Consider the following 27834-nt stretch of genomic DNA (forward strand, 5'->3'; position numbering starts at 1 on the left):
CCAGGCAGAAAGGATGGAGAGCACAGGACCTATCTGAGAAACATTCTGTAAATAGCAATTACAGGACTTGACTATTGACTGGACATGTAGGAGTTGAAGTCAGGGATTAGGATTCTTCCCAGGTTCCTCCTCCTGGCTAAGGCAATTGTTTGGATAGTGGTACTATTTATTGAGCATAGCGGGGCACACAGTAGAAGGGCATATTGATTTTTTTCCTTTAAGGGAGGCAGGGGAAGGTGACGAGTTCAATTTTAAGTGCTGAATCTGAGGTCTGTGTGGGAATACGAGAGTTTCATTAAGTCAGTTAGCTAACTAGATTCTGTGCTTTTTAGTCCTAGGAAATTTATAAGACTATTCCAGAAGTACGTGTACCTGGCAACCTCATTTTAAAAGGAACAGGCACACTGATTTGAAAAACACGATATTTTTGTTTAAAAAAACTGAAAATACAGGGGCTGAGAATTAGTAACATTGGTAGTCTCTGCCCAAGTGACACTGCAGAACGATGTAAGCTGTACGCAGGGTTCCCTGGGTTTCCTCCTCGCACTCTTCCTTTTAACAGGTTTGACGAGCAAGAGCTGAGAAACACGCCCCCCAGTGGCCGTGGAAGGAGGGTCTCTAGCACCCTTTTTGCCACCAAACAAAGCCCTGTGAAGAGATGCAATTTATGGGGCTCAGAAGGCCACGACGCTGGTACTGCTAAACCGCACAACTAAACGAACCTTCCCAGGGAATGGGACCCCTTACCTGTCACGTCGGACGAAGTAAAATCTCACTTTCGACTTAGCAAAATAAGAACCCAGATCTGGCAATAGCTTGCAGTAAGTCCCTCTCGGCGACAACCGTGCAAGCGGAAACGCGCAGTCTAACCAGATCCACTTCAGTCCGCAGGGCCCGGCTTCTACCACGTGGGTGGCAGCGGCCAGCGGGAAAGATCCACGGAGGGCGGGAGCAGGAGGCGTGTCTCTGCGGCAGGAGGCGGGACCTGCATGGTGGGCGGGGCCTGCGGCGGAACCTGGCGACCGGGTTCCTCTCGGCTTCTCTCCCCTTTTGCCTTCGCCCTTCGAGCCGCCACGTAATGCCACGTCCCCGCGCATGCGCACCTTGTCCGGCGGTGGCGGCTGTTTCCGGCCATAGGGGGCTGGAGCCGCCGCCGTGCTGGAAGCAGTGGTGGCGGCGGCCCGGGAGTGCACAGCGCGGGCTTGGGGGCCAGGCCCTGCGGAGGGCGGGGGAAGTGGTCTTGTTTTCTTTCCCTAAAAGGCCGGTAAAGCCGGTGGCTGAGCTGCAAGATGAATTTCCTCCGTGGGGTAATGGGAGGTCAGAGTGCCGGACCCCAGCACACAGAAGCTGAGACGGTGAGAGGACCGGCGGGTCCGGGCGGGACGGGACGCCGGGGGGTCTAGAGGTCACCTCTCGCGCCCCATCGTGCATTGGGGATCCACATGCCGCCTCCCCGTTTTCTTTCTTTCCTTTCCTGAAATCTCCCAGTTACTCCTTCACGCTCCCAGCACAGTCCCCGCCGCGACGGCTCGGCCGGGCTGACAGCAACCGCGCCCGCAGCTCCCGAGCTCCGCTGCTCGGAGTGAGCAGGAGTGGTCCGCGAGCGGTGCGGCCCGGGGAGCGAAGGACACCTCAGCCACCGGCAGAGGTGGCCCGACCTGTCTCCCACGCCCCTCAGGGCCGCGACTCCTCCCTCCCTGTCTTTCGCCTGGGTCTCCACTGGCGGAGAGGAGTCCAGTGAAGTCCTTCTCCCTCCCGCCTAGTCTGAAACTTGGGCTTTGGGGAAGACTGCAAGGTTTAAAACCCAGCTGTTGGCGAGAGCATGTGCGGGAGAATAAAACGATATTCTTTGGGGCACAAAGCCACCTGCTCCTGTCCCATCAACTGGAAGGACGGTCGTTCTGCTTGGTGTTAATTCAGACCTTACTTTTTGGGCTCACCCAAATATATGTCATTTGGCAAATACTTAGTTGGACGTCGTTGTGATCTTTTGCGCTCTGGGGAGACATCTCCTGCTTTCTGCCTGAATGACAACGATTTGCAATATCATTTTTAGAAAGTGTTAGCTACTGAAAACAGTATTTGCTAGTGCTTAGATTTTAGGTTTAGGATGAGCTTTTTTTCTTTATTTAAATTTCGGAATATTAGGGGGTACGCATGTTTTGTTTATATACTTTTTGTACAGGTTGAACCAAAGTTGTAAGTGTGCCTGGAGTAAACTTATATTCCAGTTTCGTTGGTGTGTAATGGAACTGAGGACATACGGCTTTTTTAAAATACGTTTTATTTGAGAATAGTTTTAGATTACATCACAGTGAGCAAGTATGACGTTTTAAAGGTAAACTTTGGATGGTAGTCATAAGAATAACTTTGTTATTGGGAATCCGAAGTTTTTAAAAGAAACGTTTTATTTGAGAATAATTTTAGATTACATCACAGTGAGCAGGTATGACGTTTTAAAGGTAAACTTTGGGAAGTAGTCCTAGATACAACTTTTTGTTACTGGGAGCTTGAAGGGTAAAAATGGTAGCTTTCATTTGTCAAACTCCTAGTTTATAGTAGGTTCTGTGTTGAGCTGTTTATAGTCCACATTTCTAAATCCTTAACTACTTTGCAAAATAAGTGATACTATCCTCACTTTACAAATGAAGTGAGGCTTAGAGAAGTGAAGTATCTTGACCAGAGCCAGGTGTTTTTTTTCTTTAAAGCCTTGACTTGATTGCTGATGCCCATATTTCAGTGCTATGTGGGAATTTGGGAAATTTATATATTAGAATTAACCACACAAATCTGGGTTAGAATTGTTTAAAGCTGATGACTGTTTCCTTCATTTGAACATCAGGAGATGGCTGTCTCACACACACAAACACAGAATATCTCGCTTCACCAGTGCATTCCTACTTGGCGATGAGGCAGCCAAATTGCCCTCTTAGAAGACCTTGTTCTTTCCCAATCACCATAACTGCAACCCTTCAGGCTCCCAGTAACAAAGTTATATCTGGGACTACTTCCCAAAGTTTACCTTTAAAACATCATATCTGCTCACTGTAATGTAATCTAAAATTATTTTCAAATAAAATGTTTATTTTAAAAACTTCAGATTCCCAGTAACAAAAGTTATGCTTACAACTACCATCCAAAGTTTACCTTTAAAAGTCATACCTGCTCACCGTGATGAGCATTGATTTAGATTAAGTAATCTAAAATTATTATCAAATAAAACATTTATTTTTTTTAAAAGCCCTATGTCCTCATTTCCATTACATACCAACTGAACTTCAAAATAAATTTATTCTGGGCACACTCACAAATGTAACTTTGACTCAGTCTTTATAAAAAGTATGTAAACAAAACATGTGTACCCCCTAATAGTCCAAAAATAAATGATCTTCATTTATTTTGTCTAATGTTAGTATTTGAGAGACCAGGTTTTAAAATATGGTTTAGTACATCTTGCTTTGGCGTAAGACCTTGATTTGACTCCTGGCTTTCTACCCCTGATTGGATTGAACAGGCAAGAGATGGCAATTACCCTCAAAGTAAAATGAAGAACATGCCTACTCTTCAGGATGAAGTGAGGATTAAGTGAAATAAATAGAAAGAGCCTGGCACTTAGTAGGTGCTCAATAAATGGTAGTTTTTACTGTGTGTGGTTGGGGAAGAATACCCTTTTTTTGTTGTTCTTATAGTTGGTCTTTTCACAGTGACTTCGCTAGTAAGGATAGTATAAAATTTGTCACAGTGTGGGATTTTAAAGGGACCTGGTAGCGCCTCCTCACTTTACAAGCATAAAACACTAAAGCAGCTTGCACAGTGTCGCAGAGCTGGAACTAGAACACTTTGATCTTGCCACTGCGAATGGAGCAACACATTGTGATTTCTAAATGAAGCTTGAATATATAAATTGAAAAGAAAGTGGTTCTTGCCTAACTTTGGAAACTTGGAAAAGTATTTGTCTTCTGAAGAAAATTCATTTACTCTGAGTTACAGTGTGAACAGAACTTGTTTCATCATCTCCTTCCATCAGGAAGTTCAACAGATATAAAGGATCATGGGTCACTAGTTTAGAAGCATTATAGGGCATCATTGGAGTGTTTAGTACAACATTCGATGTTTTCACAGGTAATATGATCTGGCCTGGATATTTTGAGTTACCAGAGCTTGGAACCTCTAACTTTGCTATTATCACGTAGTATGTTGTATTTTTTTTTTCCATTCTGCAAAATTGAATTTTTTCATTGTAGTTTTCCATCTTCTTTGCTTTTCTGATCTTTTTCCAATGGAAGGCCTCTTTGTTTTGTCTGAATTCTGCCTAGTCTTCAGCCTCATCATCAGTGCTTTTCTATCCTGCACTCTGAACTTCTTTCCCCTACCACACTGCACATACGTACTCTTTCACCTCCGAGTAATTTTGTAGTTTAACTAGACTATGAATTTCTTATGCTTTCTACCATACGTATATGTAACTTAGCCCTTCTAGACTCTTAAAATATCTATAGAGCAGGTTCATATGTATTTTAATCTGTTGTTCCAAAATGCTCAGTTGGAGCACCTACTGTGTTCAATTAGTACTTGTAAAATGAATAATTGTTTTATTTGAAATAAATCATAGATCTTAATCATAGCTACTCACCAATTATTAGGATTAAACAATACTTCTTAAAGACTAGCAATCAAAGTTTTCAAATGATTGAGGTTGATTATGTCAAATTTTTATTTTTTTCAGATTATTAAATATTTTGACCAGTGTCTTAATTTTTCTAATTTTACTAAATGTCTTGTAAAGTATGAGAGTTATAGTATTGATTATTCAGTTTCTAGCTTTTCATAATCTTAATTAAGAATCGTTTTGGGGGCGGCGCCTGTGGCTCAAGGAGTAGAGCGCTGGTCCCATATGCTGGAGGTGGCGGGTTCAAACCCAGCCCCGGCCAAAAAAATAAATAAATAAAAAAGAATCATTTTGGACTGATAATTAAGATGTTCTTCAGAATCGGTGAAGTAGTAAATACATGTATGTATCATAGGATAGTCAATAATTTGATAAAGTGCTGGATATTTTAAATACAGAATTTTATCCACGTTGAATGTTTTGCATTATAGAATCATACATTTTTTGAATTTGATTTCTTTCTTAAGGTAGGAAAAGACAGTGATTTCTGATGATTGATACTGCCTCAGGCTTGACACCATTTGCTTGGTGCAAAAAACATATAGTAAAAATCCCACTCATGCTTTTGTTTTCAGTGTTTTTTCCCCCTAACTACTAGAAAGGGGCTGCTCGTGCTGTTGTAGCTCACGTGTCTGGTGTTCCATGTGCCTTCCAACTAGTACCTTTGTTTAAGGCTAGTTTCTTGAAAATTCCAGAAGACATGTTAACTACTTTTGATAAATCGTAGGAGCATTTTTCTGTTCTCACGTTGGATCCTGAGGCCTGAAGGTAGCTAAAGTCCAGAGAAAGCATTCAGAATTTCTATGCTGTTCCGTCTCTTTTTAGATCATGCTTTGATCAGCTAGCTCAGAAAACAAAAAGGCTAATAGTATAGACGCAGTTATACTTTCTTTTAATAAAAATCATTATTAAGGAGTGTGGGCTTAAATTTAGACATAGTTTTTGTTTGGTCAAGCACATTTTATACCGTGTTGCTATAAATGTGAAGTCTGAAACTCCTATTTGGGTTAATGTTTCATATCCCATATTTATAACTAGGTCAATGTCACAACTGGAATGTGTTTCTCTCTTGGCCTGTCTTGAGCAATGACAATGTCAGAGAAAACCTTAATAATTTGTGTTTGATCATTTCTATATCCAAGCAAAGATGTCTTTTATACTCTTTTTAAGTAGTGTCTGTTAAATACTACATGGCTTTTGAAGATTAATTATGTAGGTTATTTAGGGTAATTTATGAAAACTGGAATCATTTGAACTTTACAAAGGTATGATCCAAAATTTTTGAATAAATATCCTTGAAAAGAATTTTATTAACAAGGAAGTATGTACTGTAATAATCAAAAACAAAACAAAATACTGATAATACAAAGAAAATAAATAAAATAAAAACCTCCAATGTTTATAAAAGGTTTGGTAAAGGGGGCGGCGCCTGTGGCTCAAGGAGTAGGGCGCCGGTCCCATATGCCGGAGGTGGCAGGTTCAAACCCAGCCCCCGCCAAAAATCACAAAAAAAAAAAAAAAAAAGGTTTGGTAAACAGGCACTGTGTTAATTTTGTTTTTTGAGACAGAGTCTCCTATTGTCCTCAGTAGAGGGCTGTAGTGTCACAGCTCACAGCAACCTCAAACTCTTAGGCTTAAGCAGTTCTCTTGCCTCAGCCTCCTGAGTAGCTACCCTGTTTCCCCGAAAATAAGACCTACTTACAGGAAAGATAAGATGTCCCCTGAAAATAAGACCTAGCGCATCTTTGGGAGCACACCTTAAAATTTTCGGGGAAACAGGGTAGGACTACAGGTGCCCGTCACAATGCCCCCACCCGGCTATTTTGTTGTTGTTGTTGCAATGGTCATTGTTGTTTAGCAGGCCTGACTGGGTTTGAACCTGCGAGCCTCGGTATATGTGACCAGCACTCTAACCCCTGAGCTACAGGCGCAGAGCCTGTGTCAATATTTTTAAAATGAAGATACAAAGTAAGCAGTGTTTGCCAAATTTATTTGACCAACTCCTTCCCTTTTTTTTTTTTTTATTTTTCTTTTACTTTAGGAAACTCTGTAGGTTTAGTAAGTTGAGGAACATACCTGGGGAAAAATTATCCGGAGGTTATACATGTGTAAGTCCTGATGTCTTAGGATTTGAGAAGTAATTATAATCATTCTTGAATCTTATTATTTTTTAGGAGAGCCCAGAAGAATTCCTTACATAAATTTCTTGACACAAGTACTGTTTGTCTTTTTTTATGTGTACATTTTATTATTTACACTGTTTTGTATTCTGCTTTCTGTCTATGGTCGGTACAGAAAAGTTATGTGTTATTATTATGCTTATCTGTCAGGCAGAAATGCCCAAAACTTTCTTTCTATAAAAAGTCATTCATCTTTTGCTCAAGATTAAAGATGCTACCATTTGTGGTAGGTTATTTGGTAGATTTCATGCTTAAAAAGGTGTTCTTTTGAAAAACATAGTTCATTTCTAGGAGAAATCAAGGAGAGTAGATGAAGCCGTGTGTTCCTTTGGCTGTCTTCTAGGGGATCCTAATGGAAGCAAACTGTGTTGGAGTGACTGGATTTGTCTGCAGAGACACTTGCGTTCCACTGTGTAGTGCTCTCACATCTTTTTTTAGATTATAATAATTTAGGCCATCTGAAGATAAGATCAGCTAATGCTTTTTTTAATGAAGTCTTCACTTACAGAGTTCAGTTTAAAACAAATTAACTTCTGGCTCTTTTTTTGTATTCTAAAACAGTAATTTTTAAATTCCATTAAAGCTATTAATGAGTTGACTATTAACATGAATTATTTTTTAGTCCTACAGTAAATAGTTATGGTTAGGGAAGTTCTTTTTCAGGAAGGTACAACTATATTTTCAGCTTCATGAAGACAAGGGCAAGATTATATCGTAATATTAAGCTGTTATTAGGTTCTTAATAAATATTTGTTGAATAAATGAATGGTTGGAGATTGTTTTGGAGGTTTTTTTTTTTTTATTAAATCATAACTGTATACATTGATATGATCATGGGGCATCATACACTCGCTTCATAAACCATTTGACACATTTTTATCACAGTGGTGGAGGGTTTTTTTTTGAGGCACTCTCACTCTGTTGCCCAGCTAGAGTGCCATGACATCAGCCTACCTCACAGCAACCTTAAACTCCTGGGTTTGAGCATTCCTCCTGCTTCAGCCTCTTCCTGAGTGGCTGGGACTACAGGTTTCCGCCACAATGTGCAGCTAATTTTTCTAATTCTTTTCTATTGTGGGTTAATATGAAGACACATAATTAGATTACATTATTTGCATTTGTAATTTTTTTTATTTACTTAGAAAAAGTCTCATTTGTAGCCTTCCATAGAGGACCATGGTATCAGCTCATGGCAGTCTCAATCTCCTGGGCTCAAGTGATCCTCCTGCCTCAGCCTCCCAAGTAGCTGGGACTACAGCCATCCCCACAACACCCACGGCTTTTTTCTATTTTTAGTAGTGATGAAGTCTTCTTCTTACTCAGGCTGGTCTCAAACTCTTGAGCTCAAGCAATCCACCCACCTTGACCTCTTAACTCCTGAGCCCAAGATATTCTGCCTTGACCTCCCAGAGTGCTGGGATTACAGGTGTGAGCTACCACATCGGGCTTAGAGTTAGAGTTTTAATAGCATTCCTTTTTACAAGTTAGGTAATTAGTTACTGAATACTAAAAAAAAGAGTGGGGAGGAAGGATTTTCGTTAGCAGTTGTAAGAAGATACTACAAACTATATTAATACCAGGGTCCTTTAAGTTTTAAGTGTATCCCGTTGTAGTTTTATACTGTCTTCTTTTTTCCCCTTTTGGTAATTTTGCATTTTCATATTCTTCATCTCAGTTTTTTCTGTCCTAGTCATTCCTATTCTCACTGCTGCTTTTTGGGTCTCTCTCTGTATATTATTAAACGTAAATAAATGGCACTATTAGATAGTAAAGAAAGTTTTTTAATATGACAAGTTAGTTATTATAATTCTAATTATGCCCAGTTTACCAATGGTTAGTGGGATTATTTTCCCTTTACATGTTTCACTTGGTAAGTGGAATTGTGAATCTCAAATGACAATTATTGAAACAAAGAGGAGTTCTTACAGGGTGTGGGGGTAGGGGCTATATGGAGTAGGAAATAGGGAAATGTAGGGAAAAAGAGACAAAATTGCAGATGTGAGAGGTGAATAAATCTGGAAATCTAAGATACAACATGAAGACTATAGTAACAATTTTGTATTATGTAGTGAAGTAGATTTTTGGTGTTCATGTCACACATACATAAAGGGTACCCGTGTGAGAGGATGAGTTTATTCATTTGCCTAAGTACACTCACTGTATGTCAAAACATGGCATATGCCTTGAGTAAATACATTAAAAAATTTTTTTAAAACACAGAGGAGTTCTCACACAGTCATCTGCGTGAGCTGCTTAATGTTACACCTTGTATTATCTTCTTCATCTTTTTATTATGTAAAGTGGCAAACGATTCTAGAAAATTTTAAGCCCTTGATTCCCATCTCTGATCTCAGTTATCTTTCTGGAGATGACCACTACTACTTTGGTGTAAGTCCTTCCAGACCTTTGTGCATAATCATGTCTCTATGTAGTATAGAATTATGTATTTGTATGAGCATTAGCAAGTTTGTTCTTTTTAAAATAAATAACATACTGTTTATACTGTAGCTTACCTTTTTCATTGATGTGTTTTGATGATCCTTTCATGTTAAAGCATATAGAGCTTTATTAGAAAGTATTAAAATTAGCAGTTTTTCAGTTACTTTTGTTAAGCACACTATAATCTTTTTTAAGAGACTGTAAAAGCTTTTTTTTTTTCTTGACACACTCTCACTTTGTCACACTGGGTAGAGTACCATGATGTCATAGCTCACAGCAACCTCAAGTGATCCTCTTGCTTCAGCTTCCTGAGTAGCTGGGACTACAGGCGGCTGCCACAGGGCCTGACTAGTTTTTCTGTTTTTAGTAGAGATGGGTCTTGCTCTTGCTCAGGCTGGTCTGGAACTCCTAAGCTCCAGCAATCCACCTGCCTTGGCTCCCCAGAGTGCTGGGATTCCAGGCGTGAGCCACTGGCCTGGTCTGTACAAACTTCTTGACAACACAGTCAATATCTTGTTCATCTTTGTGTCTCTCAGAGCACCTAATAAACTAGTTAGCATAATATGAATTAGTTGATAAACTTGTGTCACTTAAATTTTTCCTATTATCGCCCCTTTCTCCCCTTTCTGGTCCTAAATAAAACTATGGGTTAAATTTTACTCAGATATGTATTTTTCCTGCTAGAACTGTTTCTTGTTAATGTATAGTGTCCTGTTGTTTAACACAATGGTTACAAGTTCAAGTTCCAGTTGGGTGGAATCAGTGAAGCAGCAGATCTGGTCAGAGAAGAGATGAAACTGGAGCCTCCCTATCCTGTGTCAAGGATGGGGCTAGTGCTAAGCTCCAGCCAGTTGTTGGCTACTGGAATGTAGGCTGCCAGAGCCAACGTAACGTGAGGGTAAGCCCTCAAACTGCTTAGCTTTGAGTCCTAGCTCACCAACTTAGTTTTGTGAACATGCACAAGTTCCTTAACCACTGTGCCTGTTTCCTCATCCCTGAAATGTGGATAGGTAGTAATAGTGCCTATCTCACAGGGTTTTGTGAAGATTAAATGACTTTTAAAATGTAAGATTTTAGGATAGAGCTCGCACATAGTAAGTGTAAATGTGTAACATTTTACTGATTCTAAGGTACACATAGCATTTAAACATCTCTGAAATCAGAGTGCATTTTGTAATCACAATTGGGGTTGTTGTTTTTTCTTGATAATATGGTAGATCTTTAAATTGATGACTTCTTAATTGTATGAAATATAGTGTCAGCTACCGTTAGCTATCAGGCTAATATTTTTCAAGAAAAGATAGAAATCTGGATTTTTATATGAAAATTTTCAGTTTTTAAATGTTGGCTTAAAAATTGGTTAAATACTCAAATAGTATAGTGAATACTATACATTATTACTTATTAGATAACATTAAGTATCATTCTAGTATTCTAAGTTTTGAGCGTTACATAACCTTAGAATTCACCTAGTTTATCCTTCCATTTTGCAGATGATGAAACTGACTTAGAAAGATTGTATTTAAGGTACAGGCCGGGCAGGTAGCTCACGCCTATAATCCCAGCACTCTGGGAGGCTGAGGTGAGTGAATTGCCTGAGCTCACAAGTTCGAGAACAACCTGAGCCAGATCAAGACCTTCTAAAAACAGCCAGGTGTTATGGTGGGTGCCTGTAGTCACAGCTACTTGGGAGGCGGAGGCAAGAGAATTGCTTGAGCCCAAGAGTTTGAGGTTGCTGTGAACTGTGATGCCACAGGGCTCTACCGTAGGCAACAAAGTGAGACTCTATCTCAAATAAATAAATAAATAAGATACAGTCCATTCTTATTCTATGTCAACTTTTTTTATTTTTTTTTTAGACAGAGTCTCACTATGTCACCCTCACCCTCTGTAGAGTGCAGTGGCATCACAGCTCACAGCAACCTCAAACACTTGGGCTTAGCCAGTGGTTCTCAACTTGTGGGTCATGACCCCTTTGTAACAATGAAAATATAGGGTAGTGCCTGTAGCTCAAGTGGTTAAGGCGCCAGCCACATACACCAGAGGTGTGGGTTTGAATCCAGCCCAGTCCTGCCCAAACAATGACAACTACAACCAAAAAATAGCCAAGCATTGAGAATCGCTTAAGCCCAGGAGTTTGAGGTTGCTGTGAGCTGTGACGCTATAGCACTCTACCCAGTGCTGTAGCTTGAGGCTCTGTCTCAAAAAACAAACAAAAAAAACAATGAAAATACATCCTGCATATCAGATATTTATATTAACGATTCGTAACAGTAGCAAAATTACAGTTATGAAATAGCAACGAAAATAATTTTATGGTTGGGGGTCACCACAACATGAGGAACTGTATTAAAGGTTCACGGAATTAGGAGGCAATGAGAACCACTGGCTTAAGCGATTCTCTTGCCTCACCTTCCCAAGGAGCTTGGACTACAGGCGCCCCCCACAACGCCTGGCTATTTTTTTGTTGTAGTTGTCATTGTTTGGCTGGGTTCAAACCCGTCAACCTTGGTGTATGTGGCTGGCGCTGAGCTTTGTCAACTTACTATTTGCAGATTCACGTACTCACTACCCCCAAAACAATACTCACATGCACAGAGCGGTGAGGAAATCTGACGTCCCCAGTGGACATTTCCCTGCTAAGGAGATGCTCTGTCTCCTTATTTCAAACAGGAGTCCTTTTCACAGTCTAAATGTTGTTGCGTTTTTTGCATTTTTTTGTATTTTTTTCTTGGTGATTTTCCTGTTCAAAATGGCCTGCAAATGTAGCACAAGAAGGCTATGATGCTCTTTACAGACAAGAGGTGTACGTTAGATAAGCTTTGTTCAGACATGAGTTAGAGTGCTGCTGGCCATGAGTTCAGCCTGAATGATCAAGGATGGTATGTATTACATAAGAAGTCTTTAAACAGGAATACACATAAAACAAGGTTTTGTATTTGTCATTTGATAAAAATTTTGTGATCAGAGGCTCTCAGAAAACTAACCTTGAATTTCCTTTAGGGGTAGTGGTTTAGTATTTCTAATTCAGTGTTTATGGTGACTATAGAACATAACTACTGCAAATAATGAGAATCGGTTGTATTCATAAAGGACATGAATAGTAAGGCATTCGGGTAATCAGGTTAGAGCAGGTAGTAGGATAAAAGCAAGGTCTGATATATTCTGGAAATTTCTTTATATTTTCTCTCTTTAGTTAATTGAAGCAATAGTAAAAACATGCTTATTGTAAATGATTCAAATCAGTATTTAGTCTAAAATTGCCTCTTTCTTCATTCACAACTTCATCTCTCATCACAAGAGTAATCTCTAATAAAGTTTGTATATCCTTCCAGAGTGTTTTCTTTGTATTTACCACTGTGTATAATTACACAAATGAGTGGAATAATTATATTCTGATACAGTCATTTCTGTCAGGAATGTGACAACAGGAATCTAGGAAATGTGTCAGTAGGTGATTTCGACATTGTTTATACATCATGGAGTCCCTCACACGGACTCAGGTGGTATAGCCCACCAGTGCTGCTGCTGTGGGACAGTCACTGCGCCCGAGCTGCTGACTTGTACTGTATGTGCTGTATTGAGTACTGTAGGCGTCTGTGACACAGGGTAAGTATATGTGTATCTAAACATCTAAATACAGAGACGGTAATAAAAGATAAAAAGTGACGTCCTTGTATAGAGCACTTAACCAGGAATGAAGTTAGCAGGACTAGAAGTTGCGCTGGGGGAGTAGTGAAGGAATGTGAAGGCCTAGGACATTATAGAAAATAGACTTTCAAAATTTATTTTTAAAATTTTCTTCAATAAATTATTTAGCTTATAATAATGTTTTTACTTTATAAATTTTTACTTTTTGACTTTTCGTAAAACAAAAACACATTGTATAGTATAGTACAAAAATATTTTTCTTTTTTTTTTTTTTTTTTTTCTTATATAGACATGGTCTCCTTATATTGCTTAGGCTAGTCTTAAACTCCTGGCCTTAAGTGATCTTCCAGCCAAGCTTGGCCTTCCAAAGTAGTAGGATTACAACTATGAGCCACCATTCCTGGCCTCTTTATATATTTATTCTATAAGGTTTTTCTATTTAAAGAAAAAAAATTTTGGTTTAAAAACTAAGACACACACACATTAGCCTAGGCCTATGTAGGGCAGAATAATCAGTGTCACTGTTTTCTACCTCTACGTCCTGTGTCACGTTAAAGTCTTCTGGGGTTTAAATCCATAGGGAGCTGTCATCTCCTAAGAACAGCGCTTTCTTGTGGAGTACCTCCTAAAACACCTACATCAGGGTGTTTTACAGTTACCTTTTCTTCTTAATTAGTAGAGGATTATGCTCTACAATAACCATTAAAAAGTATGTAGTATAATGAATACATAAGGCAGTAGCATAGTGAAGTATTGTGTATTTGCTGTACTTCTGTACACTGGCAGCTGAGTATGTTTGTGTATATCAGTATCACCACAAACACAATGACATATCCACCAATAAGAAGATTACAACTGTCACTGAGGTGATAGGAATTTTTCAGCTCCATTATAGTCTTGGGACCACCATCATATACATGGTCCAAAATGTTACTGTGAGATGTGTAGCTGTATTTGTTTTTTAGAACATTTAATGGTAGATATTGGAGATTTATTTTAAGAAACAAGCCAAAGGGGCGGTGCCTGTGGCTCAGTTGGTAAGGCGCCGGCCCCATATACCGAGGCGGGTTCAAGCCCGGCCCCAGCTGAACTGCAACCAAAAATAGCCGGGCGTTGTGGCGGGCGCCTGTAGTCCCAGCTACTCGGGAGGCTGAGGCAAGAGAATCGCTTAAGCCCAGGAGTTGGAGGTTGCTGTGAGCTGTATGATGCCATGGCACTCTACCGAGGGCCATAAAGTGAGACTCTGTCTCTACAAAAAAAAAAAAAAAAAGAAACAGGCCAAAGATCTGTTTCTTGTTTTCTATTTGTAACCTTACATACCTTGACTGTATTTACTTCTGTGTTTATTCAGAAGGTGAAATTCTGTTCCAGGTGTTCAGAATAGTCACCTGAAATGTTATGCCTTAATAGTATATTGAGATAAAGAATACTTTGATAAAAGACCTAAGGGCAAACATTTCTGACTTTAATAAAAACTGGCTAGGCTTGGGGCCCATAGCACAGTGGTTACAGCGTTAGCCACATGCACCGAGGCTGGCGGGTTCAAGCCCAGGCCAGACCAGCTAAACAACAATGACAACTGCAACAAAAAAGTAGCTGGGCTTGCTGCTTTTTATCTGCTTCTCCATCCCCTAGGATGCTGCACTTGTTTGAATTGTCGTATGGTACCTTGTTAATCATCTGGTTCAACTTCCAGACTAGACTGGGCAACGAGACAGAGGAGTGAGGAACAAATAGCTTCCTTTTTTTACTTTTTTTTTTTTTTTAAGAGAGATAAAGTCTTAGTTTGTCGCCCTCAGTAGAGTACTGTGGCATCACAGCTTACAGCAACCTCCAGCTCTTGGGCTTATGCTATTCTTTTGCCTCAGCCTCCCACGTAGCTGGGACTACAGGCACCCGCCACAACGCCCAGCTATTTCTTGTTGCAGTTTGGCTGGGACCGGGCTCAAACCCACCACCCTCAGTATATGGGGCTGGTGCCCTACTCCCTGAGCCATAGGCACTGCCAAATAGCTTCCTTTTAAGGACATGAACTTGAAGGTATCCATAACTCCCTGGCCAGAATGTAGTCACTGTCCGTGCCCAGCTGTGAGGAAGGCTTGGGACAGAGTCTAGGTAGAAGCCGCATGCCTAGCTAAAGCACAGAGGCTTTAAGTAGCTGAAGGGAAGGAGGAGAGAATGGACAATGGAGCATAATTAAACTGCACTGAGTTGGTTTTTCAAGTGAGGAATAAATGGAATAATGGTTTTTGAGATCTTTCTGAATAGAAGTTAAGCACACTTGAGCTACAAAATTTTTATTTGGTAAATATCAGCTGAAAAATACCTGTTTGGACTAAAACAAGGGCAAATCTTTGTAGGCTTTGGAACATATTTAATACATTTTCCATTCACTTGGTTTTAATTGTCTGTAAAGAGTAGCTACTTAACACTCTTTATGGCGATATCACTTTTTTTTTTTTTTTAGAGACAGAGTCTCACTTTGTCACCCTTGGTAGAGTGCTGTGGCGTCACAGCTCACACTGACCTCCAGCTCTTGGGCTTAGGCGATTCTCTTGCCTTGGCCTCCTACGACTATAGGCAACCACACCACAACGCCCAGCTATTTTTTTGTTGCAGTTTGGCCGGGGCAGGTTCAAACCCGCCACCCTCGGTATATGGGGCCGGTGCTCTACTCACTGAGCCACAGGCGCTGCCCTGGAGATACCACTTTTTACCTTCAACCTTCTGGAATATTGGGAGGTAGTAAGGCCTCCAAATAGCAGATATATAAGTTGCAAAGTCCATGTAATATCAATTTCAAACCTTAACATTTTTGTTGTAAACAGTGCTATTTAATTATTGAGTATCTTACTGTGTAGCAAATTAAATCTGTAAAATTTGGATGGTCTATTAGAGATACAGATGATAGAAATATTAGCCAAAAGCCTGAAAAGGTGAAATAAGAAGAAGAAGTCATAAGAAAATTGGTAATGATAAAGTTTAGTAACATTTATTGAGAACTCACAGGTGCCAGGTACTATACATAGCCTTTTATATTTCTTTCTTTTTTTTGAACAGTCTTGCTTTGTCACCCTTGGTAGAGTACTCTGGTGTCACAGCTCACAGCAACCTCAATCTCTTGGGCTCATCAAGTGATTCTCTTGCCTCAGCCTCCCAAGTAACTGGGGCTACATGTGCCTGCCACAAGGCCCAGCTATTTTTACTTACTAGATTTCACTCTGGCTCAGGCTGATCTGGAACCCAAGAGTCAGGCAGTCCACCAGCCTCAGCCTCCCAGAGTGAGCCATTGTGCCCGGCCTACTTCATTTAATATCTAACACATTCTTTATATCATATAGGAGAGAATTTAGGTTTATATGCTAAATAGAATTTAGGTTTATAATTGTCTTTGTTTAAGAAGACAAAGAAGACTGGCGTGGTGGCTTATGCCTGTAATCCTACTACTCTGGGGAGCTAAGGTGGGGAGATCCTGAGACCAGCCTGGGTAAGAGTGAAACCCCTTTCTATGCTAAACATAGAAAAAATGGCCAGGTGTGGTGGTGTGTGCCTGTAGTTCCAGCTACTTGGGAGACTGAGACAGGAAGATTGCTTGAGCCCAGGAGTTTGGGGTTGCTGTGAACTAGGCTGAGGTCGTGGCACTCTAGCCCAGATGACAGAGCAAGACTCTAAGAACAGAAAAAAAATAAAGAAGCATGTAACTCGTTTTGGATTGCCATCAGAAACCACTAAAACAGAAAAAAAAAACCCATTTTGGTTTTTATTTTTTATTTATTTATTTTTCGAATTAATATGAGGGTACAATTTTTAGTTTACATTGTTCTCACTTCTAGGGTAAAGTTTTGGAATCTGACAGCAGGTATCTGAAATCACTCATTTATTCTAATGGTGCTAGATAAATAAGTTATTCTTAGATTCACCTTTGACTCTCATTGGTTTACGGTGGGGTTGAGAAAGTTCCAGTTACAATCCCCAGTTGAGAAGAATATGTACTTGCTGTTAAAACTCAACATATTTTGTTTTAGAACGAGAGTGATTTATTTATTTTTTTTAAGTGGCAAGTTTAATATTTTCTCCTTATTTTCTTTGTTTTTCAGACAGGGTCATCATGGCTCACTGCAGCCTCAAACATGTGGGCTCTAGTGATCCCCCACCTCCATTAGCACATGCCACCCAGCTAATTTTTCTATTTTTTTGTAGAGATGGGGTCTCGCTCTTGCTCAGGCTGGTCTCTCAAGCAATCCTCCCTCCCAGAGTGCTAAGATTACAGGTGTAAGCCGCCACACCCTGTTATTTATTCTCAGCTATGCACCATTGAAAAGGTTGGAGGGTACCAGTCCCCAAATTCTTTGTTTTTTTTTTTTGCAGATTTTGGCCGGGGCTGGTGGTTGAACTCACCACCTCGGGCATGTGGGACTGGTGCCCTATTCTTTGAGCCACAGGAGCTGCCCAAATTCTTTTTTAATGTGATTTAATATACACAGTTTGGTACTTTTGCTTCTGTAGGATTATAATTTGCACATAGTTGTTATAGCAGGCTTTTTTTCTCATATTTATTGTGTCATGGTATTTTCATGTTGGTACAGTTCATTCTTTTAAATAGTTGTATGGTATTTCACCAGAAAATACCACAATTTACTTAGCTTTTCTTCTCTCATTGAGAAATGTTATTAAAGTAAGTTAATAGTTAACTTATTTCTTATTTTTCCCTTTTATAAATAATGTTCCAAGATTTATTTTAAAATTTAGTTCAGATTTTAATTCCTACAAATTATAATAGGAATATTTTATACTTATAAATTTTGAGGCACACCGAAAGCTTTATTGATATACATTTATGACTTTTCTTTTTTTTGCAGTTTTTGGCCAGGGCTGGGTTTGAACCCACCACCTCCGGTATGTGGGGCCGGCACCCTACTCCTTGAGCCACAGGCACTGCCCCATTTATGACTTTTCTTTACCAAATATACAATGGAAAGATTAGGATACCTAAGTTACCATGTAAACTATTATTTTAAAAAATTTAAATAACTTTCTGCCATCTATCATTACCATATTGGATTATGCTTCCTCTTGAGTCAAACAGTCATATTGTGGCATGTTTAGAAAGTTGTAATTCTACTCATGATTTTCCGTAATTCCTGAATTTATGTGACTTACTTTAATTGGATTCCCTTTCACCCATTCCCGCTTTGTGGTCTTTACAAAGAATCTGTTTGATCTTTGCAATGAGATAATAATACTACCTAATAAATAACTTAGATTTGTGAGAGAGCATTTCCACAATGTCCTATTTGCTGAATATTTTTTTTAATATTATGAGGTATAGATTTGGGGGATAAAACCTTTACGGTCTCTTTTTTCTTTTTATTCTTTTAATGCTATTTTATTTTTCCATGACAGATTCAAAAGCTTTGTGACAGAGTAGCTTCATCTACTTTGCTGGATGATCGCAGGAATGCTGTGCGTGCTCTCAAATCCTTATCGAAGGTCCGTAAAACCTCATAAGTTGTTAGTTTTCTTAGGTTGGATATTAGTTATTTTAATAACATTTTTCCTTTTTATGTGCAGAAGTATCGCTTGGAAGTGGGTATCCAAGCAATGGAACACCTTATCCATGTTTTACAAACAGATCGGTAAGTCTCTGTTTAATGATTTTTCTCCCTAATTTTTCATGAACTTTCAATTAATTTATTTTAAAGTCAATATCACTATTCCAGAAGTTATCAACATATTTAAGCTATTAAGTTTTTACTTTCACTTGTTATTTCAATAAATTTTTATTGGACACTGGGTGTAAGCCGTCATGCTAAGTATTAAAGCAGAGGTATAAAAATGAAGTAACTGTTAATTAAAGACTTGAGATTTGGGGTTTGAACTGTGCAAACAGATGTTTGGATATTCACTTATCAATATATACCATGTTATAATATTCATATTATGGTATATCAGTTATCCCAACTTCTTTGTAAGAGACTTTGTTTCCATCTTTGATTATAATAACTGTACAGATAGCTTTTGAGTCTTAGCTCTAGTGGAATGTCTTACATGGTTTAGCTGCTCATCAGACCTTTCTACCCTACCGGGGTCTCTTGCAGGTACCTTAAATTCAGATTGTTCAAAAGCTCATGTATCTCTAGTTCTCTTGTTTCTAGCCCTTCCTTGCCCCCTTCAGCTGCTTTTGCACTGAGTTCAGCCTGGTCAATAGCACCTTTCCATTCAAGCCAGAGACTGGAGTATTCCTGTTGACCTCATACTTGTTCTGAACCCGTTATGCTTTCACAGACCAAAAAACAACTGAAATCCATGATTTTTCTCTCCGTTTCCTCTATCAGCCTTTGTTCTTATTCTCAATATCAGTGACTTAAACCACATTCATAGTCTCTGTTTTAATTATCTTTTGCTGCATAACAAATTACTGCTAAAGTTTGTGGTTCAAAATAAGAAATATTTATTATCTCAGTGTGTGTGGATCAGGGCTCAGGAATTGGGGGATGGCTTATTGCGGTGATATTGGGGTCTCATGAAGTTGCAGTCAAGACACAGAGATCTGCAGTCATATGAAGATTCGACCGGGGGTGGGGGAGGACCTGATTCCAAGCTTGCTCTTGGAAAGAGGCCACAGTTTCTCACCATGTGGCTTGCACTATAGCAAGTGATCCTGGAGAGAACAAAGAGAAAATCACAATGCCTCTTTTAACTTAGTCTCAGAAGTCACATACTGTTGGTCCCACCACAGTGTAGTTATTAGAAGCAGGTTATTAAGTACAGTCCATGCTTAAGGGGAGGATTAGCTTCTACCTTTCGAAGAGAGCTGTATCAAAGAGTTTTAGACATAAATTAAAATCTCCACCACCTGTAAACTATTCTTTGTTTCTGATCTCTTTATACTTCCATTCAGTCCATATGTTGCAAGAATTGTCTTTCCAAAATGCAGATCTCTGTCACTCACCTATTTGATGCTTTGTGCAGTGTGAAGTCCAAGTTTCTCAAACAAAGCAAATAATTTAAGCTATTATAGGTCTTGGGTACTGCCTATCTATCTAACTTCATGGCCTGTGTTTCGATTATAGTTCAGCAATTCCTAGCTGCTTATTCATACCAGTTAAGACGTTTGTCTTCTCTGTAGACAATGTACCCACACTGACTACCTTTCAAAGCCAACTGAGTCTAATGCACTTGGATCAATGCATTGAATGTGTCAGAATTGTTTGTCTTCTTAGCATCCTAGTGGATAACTGTGGAAGGTACAATAATGGCCCACCAAAGATATCTATATGCTTATCACCACAACCTGCAAATGTTACCTTACATGCAAAAGGGACGTGGCAGATGTGAATTAAGTTAAGGACTTTAAAAAGGGGAGAGTATCCTGGATTATCCAGATACCCAATGTTATTGCAAGGGTCCTTAAAATTGGAACAGGAAGGCAAAACAGGTGGAAGTGTAGTGATAGGAGAAGAGCAGCTGCTATCGCTGGCTCCCAAAATGGAGTGAAGGGGGTGGCGCCTGTGGCTCAGTGGGTAAGGTGCCGGCCCCGTATGCCAAGGGTGGCGGGTTCAAACCTGGCCTCAGCCAAAATGCAACAAAAAGTAGCCGGATTTTGTGGTGGGTGCCTGTGGTCCCAGCTACTCGGGAGGCTGAGGCAAGAGGGTTGCCTAGGCCTAGGAGTTGGAGGTTGCTGTGAGCTGTGATGTCACAGCACTCTACTGAGGGCAATAGGGTGAGATTCTGTCTCTTAAAAAAAAGAAAAGAAAAGAAAAAAGAAAATGGAGTGAAGGGGTCATGAGCCAATGAATATGGGTGGCCGTTAGAAAAGCTGGAAAAAAGGAAGATTAGTGTGATGCTTATACGTACTTACAAGCTTTCTTTATTCCATATTTGTTAGATCACAGGTGCATGTTCTCCCTGAGTCTGAGATAGGAATGAAATGACTGACATCTCGGTGTGGAAAGTAGAACACCGCTTCTCATGCGGCGTTCCACTTCATTGTTATTTTCACTACACAGCACGAAATAAATGTGTAAATGCTCTTGATAAAGGTTAAGTAATAGATCTTAAAATTGTTGTTGCATGTTTACTGTGTGCCAGCCATCATACTTAGGAGTAGAATATACAACATAGCCTTGTGAATATGTGAATAGGTAATTATGTCAAGGGCTGCTGAATGTTTTCTTGGGACTCTTAGACAATAAAAAAGCAAAACTTCTGTGATCCATCTTGTATTTCATTCCCTTTCTTGTGCTAAATTAGCATATTTTCGTCTGTTTTTAGTGTTCTGTGGATGTTTTTTTAAACTTCATTAAATGCAGAGGTCTGTGTTCCACAGCCATCTCTCTCTCGCTCCACTTGCTCTTCACCTTCATTACTGTTCTGTGCTTCTTGTCCTGGCCTGTGTAACTAACACTGAGAGTTCTTGCCCTGAATCCCCTTCATCCACAGCAGCATTGAAGAGAGTCACGTTCCCTTTCTTGGTTTAGCCTGCAGCTCCGTCTGGCTGTGGATCTGCTTCCCTGCTCATTCTCCTAACTCTCAGACTCAAGGCCCAAAACTTGTCTGAAACTTAACATTGCCAATCCATGATACCTCAGTAGTTGTTTTACTTGAACTATAATTTATATATCATACAATTTACTCTTCTAAAGTATGTTTTAGTATGTTCACAAAATTGTGCAACCATCACCACTATCTAATTCCAGAGCATTGCATCACACACCCACATCCAATATCTATTCTTTATTCCTCCCCATCACCGTACTTGACAACCACTAATTCACTTTCTGTCTATAGATTTTACTGTTTGAGGCATTTCATATGAGTAGAATCATACAGCATGTGGTCTTGTGTCTGGCATCTTTCACTTAGCCTGACATTTTAAGGTTCATCCATGTTGAAGCATGTATTAGTACAGCATTCTTTTTCATGGCTGAATAGTATTCCATTGTGTGGATATACCACACTTCATTTACCCATTATCAATTGTTGGACATTTGGGTTATTTCCAGGTTTTGACTATTTTGAATGATGTTATGAACGTTCATGTATTAGTTTTTGTATGAACGTATGTTTTCAGTTTTCTTGGTATATATAATACCTAGGAGTATAATTGCTGGGTCTGGGATGGCTCTATGTTTAACGTTTTGAGTAAGTGTCACTCTCTGTTCCATAGGGACTATACCATTTTATATTTTCTCCAACAGTATATGAAGGTCCAGTTTCTCCACATCCTCACCAATACTTGTTATTGTCCCCCTCCCTTTTTGCAACCACCCTAGTGAGTATAAAGTGGTATTCCATAATATTTTCTGATTGTGGTGTTAATTTGCATTTGCCTAATAATAATGATGTTCAGCATCTCTTCATGTGCTTATTGGCCATTTGTTTATGTTTTTTGGAGAAATGTCTATCCAAATATTTCATTCATTTTTAATTAGATTATTTGTGTTTTGCATTTTGGGGTTATGTGTATATTCTGGATATAGGTCCCTTATAAGATAAGTGACTTGCAGATATTTTCTCCAGTTCTGCGGGTTGTCTTTTCACTTTCTTAATAGTATCCTTTGAAGCACAGAAGTTTTTTAATATTAGCCAGGCCCAGTGGCTAATGCCCAAAATCTTAACATTCTCAGAGCCCAAGATAAGAGCATCGCCTGAGCTCAGGAGTTTGAGCAGAAATAGCCTGAATAAGAGTGAGATCCCATCCCTACTAAAAACAGAAAAATTAGCTGGCCATAGTGGTGAGCACCTGAAGTCTCAGCTACTTGGGAGACTGAAGCAGGAAGATGACTTCAGCCCAGGAATGTGAGGTTGCTATAAGTCAGGTGATGCCTTGGCACTCTGGCCTGGGGTAACAATAAGACCCTGTTGAGAACAAAAACAAAAAAAGTTTTTAAATTTCCAACTTCTTTCTTTTATCTTCTGCCTGTGCTTTTGTTGTCGCATCTAAGAAACAGTTACCTAATTCAAAATTTTGAAGATCTACATCTGCGATTTCTTTTAAGATTTTATAGGTCTAGCTCATTAGGTCTTTGATCCATTTGAGTTAATTTTTGTATGTGCTGTCAGATAGGAAACCAACTTCATTCTTTTCCATGTGGATGTCTAGTTGACCTGGCACCATTTGTTGAAGAGACTATTCTTTCTTGATTGAACGGTCCTGACATCCTTGCTGAAAATCAGTTTTGAAATAAATGTTACTTTTTATTTCTTCATTGTCAGTTCTATTCTATTTATCTATATGTCTGTCTTTTTCATGGTTCGAGACAGTCTTGGTTGCTGTAAATTTTTAATAAGTTTTGAAATCAGAAAATATGAGTTTTCCAACTTTGCTATTCTTTTTCAAGATCGTTTTGGTTATTCTGAATCCCTTGTATTTCTATATGGCTTTTATGACTAGCTTATCAATTTCTTTCTTTTTTTTTTTTTTTGTAGAGACAGAATCTCACTTTAGCATCCTCGGTAGAGTGCCGTGGCACTCACAGCTCATAGCAACCTCAAGTCCCTGGGCATAGGCGATTCTCTTGCCTCAGCCTCCCGAGTAGCTGGGACTACAGGCGCCCTCCACAATGCCTGGCTATTTTTTTGTTGCAGTTCGTCCGGGGCCGGGTTTGAACCCACCACCCTTGGTATATAGGGCCGGTACCACCCAGCTTATCAATTTCTTATCAACAACAGGAACAAGAATTTTGATAGACATTGTGTTGAATCTGTAAATGAAGTTGTCATTGTAACAGTATTACCTCTTCCTATCCCTGAGTGCAGAATATCTTTTTACTTATTTGGATCTGGTACATTTGTTTCCACAATGTTTTCTGGTTTTCAGTGTACAAATCTTGTACATCTGTAGTAAAATTTATTCCAAAGTTTTAATATTACATATTTTATTTTAATATTTAATATTTTAATCTTTTTGATGTTATTTAAATGAAATTATTTTCTTAACTTCATTTTCTGATTGTTCATTGCTATTTTGTAGAAACAGAATTGACATTTGTATATTTAGCTTCTATCCTGTAACTTTGCTGAATTTATTAGTTCTAGTAAGTTTTAATGAATTCCTTAAGATTTTAATGAATTAATGTATGAGATTATGTAATCTGTGAAAAGGTATAGTTTTTCTTCTTCCTTTCCAGTCTGCATGCCTTTTATTTTCTTGCATGTTGTTCTAGTTAGAACCTCCAGTCCAGTGTTCATTAGAGAAGGTGAGGGGGCATCACTATCTTATTCCTTACCCTAGGAGGAAAGCATTCCTTCTTTCACCGTTACATAGGAAGTTGAGTGCGACGTTTTCATACGTGCCTTTATCATGTTGCAGAAGTTCCCTTCCATTACTAGGTTCTCAAGTTTCTTAAAAGATGCCCCTCTAAATTTCTCAAAAACAAAACAAAAGTAATCTTTTATTTTTATTTTATTATTATTTTTTGAGACAGAGTCTCTCTCTGTTGCCCTAGGTGGAAGTTCACAGCAACCTCAAACTCTTGGGTTCAAGTGATTCTCTTCTTGCCTCTATCTTCTGAGTAGGTGGGACTGTAGGCACATGCCACAACACCCAGCTATTTTTTAGATAACTGCTTTCTCAGGCTGATCTCAAACTCCTGAGCTCAAGCAATCTACCTGCCTCACCTTCCAGAGTGCTAGGATTACAGGCATGAGCCACTGTGCCCAACCTCAGTAAATAATTTTTTAAAAATCGACTTTGATATTTATATCCTTTGGTTGCAATCCCTTTTGATACCTTATCTTTGTATTTATCAGTCCTGATCACTTCTTCATAGTCACTGAATCTTTAAACCTGGATCTCTCACTCTTGCTTTCTGCTCTAAATGCCATCATTTTACGTTATTTCAGAATTTGTCTGTTTGTCAGCAACTACAAATTCTTATAATTCTTGACTGTATAAATAGTACCTGTTTGCTGTAAGATTTTTCTTTTAAGAAAATAATAAATAGAGAAGGGAAACAAACTTTAAAAGTCCAATTGGAAATAACGTTATGTGTGTATTTGTATGTCTATTTAAAACAAAAAACATATATAAACACATATACATAAAATTATCTGAGTTGTGCTAGTTTAGCTGATTTTAAAATTGGGTTTATTTTATAAATGTATACTATTTTAAAATACATGTATAGACACAGATATACAGTGATTATTCTGTACATACATTTTTTTATTCAGTTTTTTCCATTTGGCATCTTATCAGGAGTTTTTAAAATTATCATGGCTTTATATGTTCTTTAAGAATACATTTTTGGCCGGGTGTGGTGGCTCTTGCCTGTAACCCTAGCCCTTTGGTAGGCTAAGGCAGGAGGATTGCTTGAGGCCAGGAATTAGAGACTAGCCTGAGCAAGAAAGTGAGACCCCATCTTCATAAGAAATAGAAAAATTAGCTGGATGTGGTGCATATTCCTATAGTCTAGCTACTCAAGTGACTGAGGCAGCCTCAAGGATCAACTGAGCCCACGAGTTGGAGGCTGCAGTGAGCGATGTTGATGCAACTGCACTCTAGTCAGAGCCACAGAGCAGGAAAGTATCTCAAAAAACCCAAAAATGAAAAGCATTTTTATTGCTGCATGATATGTATGGATTTGCCATACTGTTTTCTTTTTCCTTTTTTTTTTTTTTTAGAGACAGAGTTCCCCTTTGTCACCCTTGGTAGAGTGCTGTGGCGTCAATAGCTCACAGCAACCTCCAGCTCTTGGGCTTAGGTGATTCTCTTGCCTCAGCCTTCTGAGTAGCTGGGACTACAGGTGCCCGCCACAAGGCCCGGCTATTTTTTGTTGCAGTTTGGCCAGGGCTGGTTTGAACCTGCCACCCTCCGTATATGGGGCCAGTGCCCTACTCACTGAGCCACAGGCATCTCCCCATACTATTTTCTTTTATTATTGAACATTTAGTTTGTTTCTGATTTTTTGCAATTATACAATCTTCCATATACGTTTATAGTTTGTAATCTGATATTTGCTTAGAATAGGATTTTAGAAGTAGAATTTTGTTTCATGTGGTTTTGTTTAATGACTACGTAAAAGCAGTCATAAAAATGTACACTCTAAGTAGCAGTGTAAAAGTTTAACAATTTCTTTTTTCCAGTTCGGATTCTGAAATAATAGGTTATGCTTTGGACACACTATATAATATAATATCTAATGATGAAGAAGAAGAAGTAGGTAAGTTTTGAGTTATTTTTATTGTCTTTTCTGTTAACTGGGTTGCGCTAATATTGCTGCTTTTAAAGTTGAGTTTATGTCACAAATTTATTTATGTATAAGTTTTTTTTCTTTAATAAGCATATAGCTTTAGTTCTAGAAATGTATTTTTAGGGCGATTGTGAATGATTTGGAACATTATAATGAGATGGAATAAGAACCTTCTTTTTTAAGTAATAATATGCCCTCTTTGTATTTAGTTTTAGTTAGGCAGTATACATTTTGGCCAGTTCTGAGTTAAATAATCATTTTTGGCTATTGATTGAAAAATCACACTCTTTAATTTATATGTTGTTATTGGTAGGCAATATGAAATTCAAGAGTTTTTCCTAATACTTAAACTTTACACATAGGGCTTATGTTTAGAGCAACAATTTATTAAATTTAAAAAGTACTTTTTCTTTATATTAAGTCTGGTGTGCAGTGATAATGAATAAATTTGAAATCCACACATATCTCTCATGCATCCTCTTTTTTCTTTTTTGTTTCAAAATACTGCATACTAAAAGTAAAGCGGTTTGTCATTTACTTACTTTGTTGTCACTGAAATTCTTGCTTGGAAGTCTGTGCCCGTTCTGTCCTATGTGCAGGGAAACATACATGGTGAGCAGCCCTATGCACTGCTGTCGGAGAGCACATTCTTACTATCACATCGGCTGCTGCTGTAGGACAAAATGGGTTTTCCATTATTTTATAAAGTCAGAAGATGAATGTATTCATGTATTTTATAAGTCTAATTTACACTGAAATTAAGTGTTCTTTCAAAATTGTGAATAGATTAATCATAAAGAAATGTAGGTGTATATCGTTGCATTGTTTTATTAAAATAAAGGAGCAGGAATATATGTGGGTATTAGCTTCACAGAATGCTAGTAATGAGGACATTTGAAAGTTTGTGTTGAACAGTCAGAATTCCTTAGACCGAATTATCCTTTTATTTACATTTTTACTTCTCTGTGATATCTAGACTATTACTCAACTTTATTGATTCCTCAGGGGTGAAAAATATTTAGTGGATATAATTTGGTACCCATGGAAAAAGAGGGTATTGGTCACATGACACTTAAATACAATAAACACAGCATACTTCAAAGAAAAAGATACTTGTTTTTCTAGTTATTTCTAAGGTAAGAAAATTAGATACAACACACTTGTTTGACCACATTAAAGAAAAAGACTGTTCTTAAATATATATATAACAGCAATAGATTTTAGTTAATTGGTTTCCTTTATTATAAACTTACATTATAATTATGTTTAGAGAACACCTTTTTTTGTTTTTCTTTGCATATTTAGGCTCTTTACTTTTAATTTAGCATCCAAAACGGATTCTTTGGATAAAACAAGATAAACAGTTGTTTCAATAAACAGTGGTGGAGTCACTTTTTTAAAGGACTTTTTCTTCTAAAAATTTACTCATCCTGAAGAATTAGTCTTATAAAAATCTAGGTACTGAGAAATGTGTTCTTCAGTTCTTTTACTGATACTTCCACTTTACTACTTCTTCAGAGGTAATTCTTAGCTGACGTAATGAACGTTACTTTAGAATTATTTACTTTAGGAATATTTTGTAACCCTTTAATGATAAAACTGTGTCATAGTCCTAAAAATATAGCATGTGCTTTATCTCTTTTAGGATATCTCAGCTTTAACTAAAATGAATATTCTTCCGAGAAACTATACATGTATC

At 38.5% G+C, this 27834-nt stretch overlaps 1 protein-coding gene across 3 annotated transcripts in view; it reads left to right on the forward strand.

Moving 5' to 3' along the window:
- Positions 1-997: 997 nt before the first annotated feature.
- USO1 (USO1 vesicle transport factor) overlaps positions 998-27834 on the forward strand; it is an 84936-nt gene continuing 58099 nt past the window's right edge. For 2 of the 3 annotated variants that reach the window (XM_053584402.1, XM_053584486.1), the window contains exons 1-4: positions 998-1355; positions 18343-18429; positions 18511-18575; positions 26029-26105. In XM_053584402.1, the coding sequence (XP_053440377.1) occupies positions 1290-1355; positions 18343-18429; positions 18511-18575; positions 26029-26105 (295 nt within the window). In that variant the 5' untranslated portion in view covers positions 998-1289. Of the gene's footprint in view, positions 1356-18342; positions 18430-18510; positions 18576-26028; positions 26106-27834 lie in introns of those variants that run through there. The other variant, XM_053584556.1, reaches the window with a different exon arrangement.

The sequence above is a fragment of the Nycticebus coucang genome, chromosome 1 (assembly GCF_027406575.1).
Source record: "Nycticebus coucang isolate mNycCou1 chromosome 1, mNycCou1.pri, whole genome shotgun sequence".
NCBI classification, from domain to species: domain Eukaryota; kingdom Metazoa; phylum Chordata; class Mammalia; order Primates; family Lorisidae; genus Nycticebus; species Nycticebus coucang.